Raw genomic sequence first — 11,310 nt, forward strand, 5'->3', positions numbered from 1 at the left:
CGGAAAAGGAAGTTATGGAGGTGTGTGCTTAGCTTACTTATTAGTTATTACCTTGTCTTATGATCGTCTGATTATATAATGTAACGTATTAACTATCATTGTTCTGTTTATTAACATAGTTAAACCGATCCTCACTTCTATTAGTATAGTATACTAAAAGTCTAAAACAATACTCAGTAAGTCAGTGTGTACTCCATTTACTCTGTGATAATCAAACATTTAGTAGGCTAAGCTGTAAGCTTTCCCAAAGGCATTATCTATTTATCTAATAGCATAACTAGTATTGCAGTTTTTAGTTGAAGTTTTTGCTGAATTGCTTCACTAAATTATGACTTCAAACACTATGTTTCTGACCTTTTTCACTGAATTCATGGCTTGCGTGTTATGGGCTTAGTCGAGTTTAGGAAGTTTTGAGTTAAACATTATTAGATGATCAGCAGTAGTAACACAAATTTCAGTAATCAACCACATTTACAATCTTACAATGTGTGCATTAGGTGCTTTCTATTGACAGTGACAGTTTATCACCTTTTCCCATTTTCTAGAATTCCTTAAAACCTCAAAACTAATGACGCATTTGATAATTATATTGAAACCTGGAGTAAATACCTTAACGAATATTAAAAATATGGTGGCGGCCATGCATCCATATCATCTGAGGAGTAAGAGGTTTATCGTAAAAGTCAAACACTACTTGAAGTTGTCTTATGCTTGAAATACGGTTATTTGGTGATTAAACAGGAAGAGGGAGTTGAATTAACTGCAAATTCTCTTCATCCGAGAGTAATCTCTACAAATTTGTTTCACCACATTTTTACTCCTCCCAGCTTAATTTGCTGAAGGTAATGTTTCTTAAATTTTTGTTAAGGTAGAAAATGAAAAAAGAAAAATAATATAAACGTATGTTCTTATAATATGTTTCAATGCAGGTTTTGTTAAGATGCTGAGCAACTGTCTAATGAAATATGTTGACAAGGTTAGTAATTTATCAAATCTATGTATGCAAAGTGGTTGTTTATAACTTTGTAATTTATGGGTTTCAACTGTTTGTGTTTGACCATTGATTTGGTCAATTTGACTACTGTGCTTTTGCAAAGTGGTTGTCTTTTGCATGTAATTTTGATTTATTTTGGATCGGTATTAGGGGGCAGCAACAACATGCTATGTACTATGTAGCACTGCACCCACCAGTGAAGGGGTAAGTGGTGAATACTTTTTGGATAGCAACTTGGCGAAAACGACAAAGTTGGGTAAAGACATGGGCTTGGCCAAGAGATTGTTGGATTTTAGCATGAATTATATCAAGTAAACATCACCAGTTTGTAGCTTATAAATATCCTCCTTTTTACCATGCGAAAGTGTTCAAGGTTTTACTTTTTACAAAAGGTATTGCATTGACATTTATGCAAAACTGTAAGTCTTTTGTCTTACTTTGTAAGTGAATAAGAAAACAGTTTTAACTATTTGGCAAAAGTTTCATTTATACCATCCCGCTTCATAATGCCATTATATTACCGATATAACTGCAAGTATGATAGACTAACTATTACTCATGTCTTTCAATTAGCTAAAGTTCAGAGTATTTCGTAGCAATTTAACTTTTGAATCGTGACCCAAAGACAGCTAGGCAAATATAGAAACCAGTCAATGGGTCAGGAGGGGAGGACAAGTCAAAGATTCATTGGGTTAAATGGGAAAGGACGGTAGTATCAAAATCAATGGGAGGATGGGCATTCAGGTTGTTACAGGCTTTCAATCTCTCTTTGATTTGGAGGGCAAAAGATAAACCCAATGATCTATAGTTCAAAGTTGTTTCAGCATTGCATAGTCAAAGAAGATTCAGGTCCTTTTTACCTATTAAGTTGTCATTAGGTGGGGTGTGAAAGACAATATGTAGTTGTTGATAACGAGCTTTTTTCATCACCTGGTCTATCCCAAGTTGGAACAAAGGTGAAAAGTGGCTTTGGAAAGTAGATCAATCGGGTGTCTTCACAACGACTTCTATTAGGAAGCAAATTGAAGAACTGGAAAGAAACAATTGGGTTCCCATTAAAGTAACTTCCATTTTTAGAGAACTTTAATTGACAGGTCACTCACAAGAAGAAACTTGGTTTCAAGAGCTATTTTGTTAACATATCCGGGTATGTTAGAAAGTTGCTTCAAGATTCTGAACTTAGGCTATCACATGTGATTTCGCTAGAGCAATATGACAGGTTATTGAGCAATGGTGTAGAGACCGCTTTTTAGTATTGATTCTATAAGTGAGGTAGTGGCAGTGCTGTAGTTGAACGAGAAGAGCAAATGGCTGAAGGGTGTTGATAATAACCACATTTTGGTGTACTTGACAAACAAGAAATGAGGGCAAAGGCGAAGTCAGGAATTTGTGTTGAGGGGGACCGAACAATTTGGGGTTGGGGTTAAAAGGTTGATTGAAACTTGTATATTGCTCACATAAAGTGTATAATATATATACAAGAGGAATCCTCAATTAACGGAGAGGAATTAGGAGATACAATTGGAAACTATACTAATTGTCCTAGTATTTAATGCAAATATCAATCACATTAGCTACACAATATTTACTATATAGAATTAGTCTCGATACGCCCCCGCAAGATGGAGGTTCCGTCAGAAACACCAATCTTGGACCGTAACTGTAGAAAGGGAGCCCGAGAGAGCGGTTTAGTGAGAGCATCTGCAAGTTGGTCCTTGGAGTTTATGTGATGAACCCGTAATGTGCCCGCAGCAACTTTCTCCCGAACAAAATGATAGTCTAAGGCCACATGTTTCATGCGCGAGTGATACACAGGATTAGCACATAAGTAAGTTGCACCTGTATTGTCACAGAAAAGACGAGGTGGTACGTTCACAGAGACACCGAGGTCTTTGAGAAGATTTTCAACCCACGCAAGCTCGGCGGCTGCATTTGCAAGTGCTTTATATTCTGCTTCGGTTGAAGATCGTGAGACTGACTTTTGTCGTGCTGATTTCCACGATATGATATTCCCACCAAGATATATAAGATAGGCTGTCGTTGAGCGACCAGCGGTGGAGACACCTCCCCAATCTGAGTCGGAGAAGGCAGTGAGCTCAAAAGGGGAACTCTTTTTTAGAAACAGTCCATGATAAATTGTGCCTTTGAGGTAGCGAAGCAATCTTTTAAGGGCTTGCCAGTGTGTCTGGGTTGGTTGATGCATGAATTGTGAAAGTTTGTTGACTGCAAAAGAGATATCTGGACGTGTAAAGGCAAGATACTGAAGAGAACCCACAAGCTTACGGTATGGTGTCGAGTCAACTTTTGGAGTACCATCTTCAAGTGTGAGAACTTGTGAAGAGCATAGTGGGGTGTTAACTGACTTGGCTCCATCCATGCGATGAAGAGATAATAAATCATGTATGTGCCTTGATTGAGATAAAAATAACCCATTTGTTGTAGGTATAAGTTCTACCCCCAAAAATTGACTTGGATATCCCAAGTCTTTTACTGAAAAACGAGAAGCAATACTTGGCACAAAATGATCCAAAAACTTATTGTTGTTGCTTGTCAGAATTATGTCATCAACGTAAACTAAAAAATAGCATTTTGTATCACCATGATTGTAAATAAACAGAGAGGCATCCGCATGAGACTTAATGAACCCAAAATCGGTCAAGAAAGAGGTGAGTTCCATGTACCATGCCCGTGGCGCTTGTTTTAGACCATATAGAGATCGACGTAATTTGCACACGTGATTTGGGAATTGCGGGTGAACATACCCTCGAGGCTGTATCATGTATACCTCCTCGTGCAAGTGACCATGCAAAAACGCATTATTGACGTCCAGTTGGCGTAACGGCCAATCCTTAGATAAGGCAATAGCGAGCACCGTACGAATAGTAACGGGTTTTGTAACCGGACTAAACGTGTCAAAATAGTCCTTCCCATATTCTTGCAAGAATCCTTTGGCCACGAGACGTGCCTTATACTTATCAATGCTACCATCAGAACGACGTTTGATACGAAAAACCCATTTGCAACCAATCGGTTCGCGAGCAGAAGGAGCCACAAGTTCCCATGTTTGATTTCGAAGTAAGGCGTTATATTCGTCATCCATAGCCTTGCGCCATAATGGATCTTTAGATGCTTGAAGATAAGTTTTTGGTTCAAGGGACGGTGGAATGGGATGGACAGTGGTGGTATTAACATAATGGGAATTGTAATACTTTGGATTGGGTTTGCGAGGTCTCGGAGGTAAGGGTGGGTGCGTGGATTGTAAAACAGAGTTGGAAGGAGAAGATGGAGTTTGTGAGGTGGTTGAGAGGGGTGTAGCGGAAGGTTGGGTCGTTGAAAGTTCATCTGTGGCGTGAGAAATTGAAGATGGGGTTGACGTACTAGGAGGGGAGTGTGGTGTGGAAATTTGGACAGGTGATGTTGGTTCATTTTGTTGGGAATCATGTGTAGTAGACGCATGCAAAGGTGGTGCATTAATTTGAGGGGAGTTTGGTAAGGGTATATGCATAGATGGTGGACAAGAATTGTTGTAAGGGAAATCACGTGGAGTAGGCAGAGTGAATTTTTTTTGTTTGAATGGAAAGTTGTCCTCAACAAAGACAACATGTCGAGAATGGTAAAGACGGTTTGTCCGGAATCAAAACACTTGTAAGCTGATTTGGATGTAGAGTATCCTAAGAAAATGCATGGTTGAGAACGAGGTTCTAGTTTGGATGTGGCATAAGGTTTGAGCCACGGATAACATAGACAACCAAATGTTTTGAGTTTGGTGTAATTGGGTGATGCACGATAAAGCATGTGATATGGTGTTTTGGAGTTGAGATTTGGTGTAGGGAGACGGTTGATAAGATAAACCGCCGTTTGGAATGCATGAGACCAAAAGGAGAGCGGGAGCCCGGCATAGTGAAGCAAGGCTAGTCCTGTTTCTACAATGTGACGATGACGACGCTCGGCTATACCGTTTTGTTCAGGGGTATGCGGGGGTGTGGTGTAATGCGAAATCCCCATGGATTGGAGAAAAGGCAAAAGACCAATGAACTCGCCTCCATTGTCAGTAAAAAGGGAGATAATTTGTGATTGAAAAAACTTCTCAACAAGAGATTTAAATTGAGGAAAAATGGTGGATACATCGGATTTTTGTTTTAGCGGATAAAGCCATACATATCTAGAGTAATAGTCCACAAACACAACATAGTATTTAAACCCATCAATGGACTGCTGAACCGGTCCCCATACATCCGAATAGAGAAGTTGTAATGGTTTTGTGGCAACAAACGAGTTTGATCCAAATGGCAACTTGTGACATTTATTAATTGAACATGACGGACAATGTAAGGTAGAATACGACAATGATTTAAAGTTTAGACCAAGGTCTTTACAAAGAAATTTAAAAGTACGAAAACACGGATGTCCAAGTCGATGATGCCATTGGAGAGGTGAGACGGACGTAGTGGTGTTAACTTGTGGAAATTGCGACAATTGGTTCAAGTAGTAAACATCATGGATGTTCTCCCCCCGCATGATAGGCGCCCCCGTTTTGAGATCCTTCACAAAAAAATGAAAAGGAAAGAATTCAACAGAGACTTGATTAGTGCGACATAATTTTGCAACGGATATTAAGTTTGTACGCAAGTTTGGAGCACATAAAATATTAGGTAAAGTTAATGGTTTGGTTTTAGTAGAAAACTGAGTAGAACCAATATGTGAGATAGAGAGTCCCATACCATTTCCAAGGACAACCTCATCGGGACCACCATAATCTGAGACCGAAGTAAGTGCAGAAGGAGAGGAGGAGAGATGATGCGATGCACCGCTGTCCATCATCCACATATGAGATCCCGATTTGGTGGTGGCGGTATTAGCAACAGGGTTGGAATTGTTGAAGACGATTCGATTTTCTTTAAGAAATCTTTGAAGTTTCCTGCAATCAGGTGTGTCATGACCATTAATTTCGCAAAAATTACAAAATTGGTCATTGCGGTTGAAGGATGAACCCCGTTGGAATCTGGTGGAACTGTTAGAACGAGAAGCTCGCTGGAATGAACTAGATTGTTGGCTTCGCTGGTTCCGAGGCTGTGAACCGTAGGAAGACCGATAGGTAGGGCGGGATTGTTGTTTTTGGGTTGCATTGGCGGTAGCAATAATAGGAGTAACGGGTTCATCAGCCGGCTTTAAGGAGCGTTCAAAGTCCACAAGCTTATCAAGAAGTTCCGGATAGGAAATTGGTGTCTCGCGGACTTTTAGTGCGGACGCAATGGGAGTGTATTCATCACCCAGTTGGGTTAGAATGTGAACCATAAGGTCTTCCTCACTAACTGGGCTTTGAGCGAGGGCTAATTCATCGGCGATGGAGTGCATTTCATTCAAAAAATCAGCAACGGGCCTGGCTCCCTTGGGGTTCTTTGCAAGTTTAGACTTCAGAGATATGATGCGAGATCGTGATTTGCTAGCAAATGAGGACGATAACCTGTCCCAAGCATCTTTGGCAGTAGTTGCTGAGGCAATCAGTGGTTGTATTTCGTCTGAGCATGAGCCGAGAAGCGCACTAAAGATGACTTGGTCTTGTCGAAACCAAGTTGCATAGTCGGGATTTGATTTGGAAACGGTTTTATCTTTGTCTTTTTCAGTGATTGTCTTTGGCGGTGAGGGAATAGTACCGGTGATGAAGCCTTCAAGATCAAGGCCGATGAGGGTGGATTGAACATGACGTCTCCAGACGGGAAAATTTTGGGCTGAGAGTTTGATATTGAAGTGAGTTGCAGCGGTGATGTTGATGATTGTGTTTGAGGAGGCCATTGGTGAGTAAGAGGAAAAAAAAAAGAAGAAGAAAGGATCGACTCGTGAGAGTGTATATTAGGCTCTGGATACCATAAAAGGTTGATTGAAACTTGTATATTGCTCACATAAAGTGTATAATATATATACAAGAGGAATCCTCAATTAACGGAGAGGAATTAGGAGATACAATTGGAAACTATACTAATTGTCCTAGTATTTAATGCAAATATCAATCACATTAGCTACACAATATTTACTATATAGAATTAGTCTCGATAGGGGTTGGGGTTTTTTTTGTTGAGGTACGAGTTTGGGTTGGTCTTCATGAGCGACGTCATGTTTTCCTTTTAAAAATGAATCGATAGTATTATTTTGCCCTACGATTCAACTTGAAATCGTTATTGTAAAGCACTACTTGTCAACTTAATAATCAAGAACTCGTTAGAAAAACTAAGCAAATAGCCAAAAATGTTGCTTAGTTGTGGCATTCTAATGGTGTGTAATTAGAGTATAAATAGTATATAAGCATATAATTAATAAACTAGCTGTAGTAAGGCTACATGTAAACTTGGTTTTGGTTGATTTGCTAGGCTGAGTTGTATGTAATTTTTATATATATATTAATAAGATTGTTCAAAAAAAAAAAAACTTTGAGAGAACCTTAGATCGACCTGGTTGGTTTTGAATATCATAACGTAAAGCTCGAATCTAACTTCCATTTAATTTTAGATCCAAGTTTGGCTAGCTCGATCAACTTGTTTAGACTAGACTTGAGTAAAAGCTTTACAAAGTTCAACACGAGTAAGCCAACTCATTTACGAGTCTATTAAAACCCAACTCGATCACATTGCAAGTCTTGCCTATAGACATGGCTAAGAAGGTTTAACAATCGGCCTCCCTCAAAACCCAATCAATCTTTACCTTCATAACCTAATAAATTCCTCCTTGTTACGCTTTAAAAATATATCTAAAGGAACTATCTATTAATCTATTCTATCACTTCCTACTATCCTACAAATATATTTATCCGAGTACATGATTTTTTAGATATACAAGACAATTTATATATTACATCAAGTATGTGAAAAAGAAAAATAACAAAAGCAAAAGAAAGTAAACACAATCTAACATATATCCATTGATTATTAACTAATTAACCACCACCAAAAACTTAAGAATCTTTATCCTTAGAATCATTATCATCACCAACATCATCATAATACTTTTTAAAAGCTTTAGGTAAATAAAAAGGCACCAAAAACCCAAAAAGATTAAACCCCCAAAACACCAAATTCCCGAAAGCTAGACACCTTCCAAAAAACAACCTCCTTTCACTAATTCCATTCTCAACCACTAATTTCTCATCATAATTATCATTTAACCCTTTCATAATCTCACTTTTAACCCAATCCATAATCGCATACATCCTCATAGCATTATAACAAACCGGTACAAAAACCCGAATCGGCAACGAAAACCCGCCCGAAAACGTCACACTTTCCATCAAAACTTGACTAGCTAATAAAAAAACATGCGGTGCAGCCGCTTTTACACCTTCTTTATCACCCAACAAAACTCCATGAACAATATAAGCTATTGGGAGGACAAGTCCTATGAGGGCACCGACAGAAACATAGGCGGTTAAAAGCCGTTGATGTCGGGCGAAAACGGGTGGGGCCGGGGTTGTTGAGAGAGTTGGAAAAGCGAATTTGGAAAGGAAAAACATGTAGAAAGATGAGAGGATTACGAAAGTGATGTCTTGGAAACCGATGAGGCCGGAGAATGAAAGGATGATTGTTATGGCGACCATGTTGAGGTTTTGGAATGATAGAAGGCCATGGTAGTTTATGGTTATTTGTTTTTCGGTTTTGTTTAAGGTTATCGGTGCGACGCCACCGGACATGTTTTGTTTTTTTTTTTTTTTGGTTGGGGGTGGAAATGGTGTGATTGGAAATGAGTGTGTTTTTGTAGAGGTGTGGCGGTTGGTGGTGGGATTGAATGACACGTTAGTGATTTGTGGCGAGGGAAAATTTTCATATGCAAGTGAAGTAATTCTCTTTTTAATTTCTATATAGACAAAAAATTATGAAGTGATATTGGACTTTGGATTTAGCGTATAATACGTGGACAGGCATTTTGTGACTACCGTGGCAACATATAAGCTATCTATCTCTAATTTGTTATAAATGTATATTTATATTGTGACTATCCATTTACATAATCTTTAATCTCATTTATTGTTATAAGGTTCTTAGAGCCCTATAAATAGTGGCATTGTATTAGAGATATCTTAATATAATATAAGAACTCTCTTACTCTCTACTTTCTTATGTCTTTGTAATCTTTGTTAGTCATTGTTATCTAATACGTTATCAGCACGATTTGCTCTTCTAGTAAGATCGCACTATCAAAAGGTATAACATATAGCCTAATTTATCATTGTTCCTTAACCTTTCATACTAATCCATATTGTAATTCATACGATGTTGGGTTGTTAGAAAGTTGTATTGATTTTCTTTTATTCTACTAATCTAATCCATATTGTAATTCATACAATTTTGGGTTAAATATGACTATTATCACATGACCATAAAATAAAGTCTTGGTCTCTTCGTTGGTAAAGTTTCTGTGATTTAATTTGGTCATCTTGTATTTTTAACTTCGAATAGTAATACAAGTATAAAGCCACTCCAACTTTTCGTCTTTATTTACAATACTTCTTTTCAGTAAATTTTATATATATTATTTTAGTTTTAATTAATATTTTGATTCTGATAACATATATAAATATAGACACAAAAGGGTATATATATACATATTATATCTAATGGATGTTGTAGCAGCCTATCTCTACGGCTTACTTGATACCGATATTTACATGAAACTCCCTGAAGGGTTCAAATTGCCAAATTCATGTAAATCAAGTTCTCGAGAACAACTTTCAATTAAATTAAATAAATCATTATATGGGCCGAAACAATCTGGGCGTATGTGGTATAATCGCCTTAGTGAGTATTTATTGAAAGAAGGTTACAAAAATGATTCAGTATGCCTGTGTATCTTCATGAAAAGGTCAAGTTCAGAATATGTGATAATTGCCGTATATGTTGACGACTTGAACATAATTGGAACTCCGGGGGAGCTTCAATTCAAAGGGCGGTTGAATATTTAAAAAGGGAATTTGAAATGAAAGACCTAGGAAAGACGAAATTTTGTCTCGAGTTACAAATTGAACATCTCAAGGGTGGAATCCTTGTACATCAAGAAACATATGCAGAGAAAGTACTCAAAAGATTTTACATGGAAAAATCACATCCCTTGAATACCCCAATGGTTGTAAGGTCGCTTGATGTTGAGAAAGACCAATTCCGACCCCCGAGCGATGAGGAGGAAATTCTTGGTCCAGAAATACCGTATTTAAGTGCAATTGGTGCACTAATGTTTCTTGCTAGCCATACGCGAATAGATATATCATTTTCGGTAAACTTATTGGCAAGATATAGTTCATGCCCAACAAGGAGGCATTGGAATGGGGTAAAACAAATTTTTCGATATCTTCAAGGTACAAAAGATATGGGTTTGTATTTTACAAACCAATCGAAAACAAGTTTGGTTGGTTATGCAGATGTAGGATATTTATCTGATCCTCACAATGGACGATCTCAAACTAGATATTTATTTACAAGTGGAGGTACCGCAATTTCATGGCGTTCTGTAAAGCAAACAATCACAGCCACATCATCAAACCATGCAGAATTATTGGCGATTCATGAAGCTAGTCGAGAATGTGTTTGATTAAGGGCTGTAATACAACACATTCGTGAGTCTTGTGGCATATCTTCGAGAAATGAAGGACCGACAATTTTACACAAAGACAACGCAGCATGCATTGTACAACTGAATGAAGGGTACAACAAAGGTGATAGAACAAAGCACATTTCACCAAAGTTCTTCTTCACACATGATTTGCAAAAGAATGGAGATATTAGCGTCCAACAAATCCGTTCCAGCGAAAATTTGGCAGACTTGTTTACCAAATCACTTCCGACCTCTACATTCAAGAAGTTGGTGCATGGGATTGGGATGCATCGACTCAAGGAGCTTATCTGATCATCATCAGGGGGGGAAATACGCATTGCACTCTTTTTCCCTTAGCAAGGTTTTGTCCGACTGGTTTTCCTTGCAAGGTTTTTAACGAGGTAGTATCATGCGTATGAAATGGATAGTCAAGGGAGAGTGTTATAAATGTATATTTATATTGTGACTATCCATGTACATAACTTTTAATCTCATTTATTGTTATAAGGTTCATAGAGCCCTATAAATATTAGCATTGTATTAGAGATATCTTAATATAATATAAGAACTCTCTTACTCTTTACTTTTTTATGTCTTTGTAATTTTTGTTAGTCATTGTTATCTAATATAATAATTATTATTATTATTTTATAACACTAATTATTATTATTATTTTATAATAGGAAATTAGGATTATTTTTTTTAAGAACGGCAATAAAGAAATTAGGATTATTGACGAACCA

At 37.6% G+C, this 11,310-nt stretch overlaps 1 protein-coding gene across 1 annotated transcript; it reads right to left on the reverse strand.

The window, feature by feature from the left end:
- Nucleotides 1-7,940: 7,940 nt before the first annotated feature.
- LOC122588116 lies at nucleotides 7,941-8,579 on the reverse strand. The gene has a single exon (XM_043760255.1). The coding sequence runs from the start codon at nucleotides 8,577-8,579 to the stop codon at nucleotides 7,941-7,943; it is 639 nt and encodes a 212-aa protein (XP_043616190.1).
- Between the last annotated feature and the right edge of the window lie 2,731 nt (nucleotides 8,580-11,310).

This window comes from Erigeron canadensis, chromosome 1 (assembly GCF_010389155.1).
Source record: "Erigeron canadensis isolate Cc75 chromosome 1, C_canadensis_v1, whole genome shotgun sequence".
NCBI lineage: Eukaryota > Viridiplantae > Streptophyta > Magnoliopsida > Asterales > Asteraceae > Erigeron > Erigeron canadensis.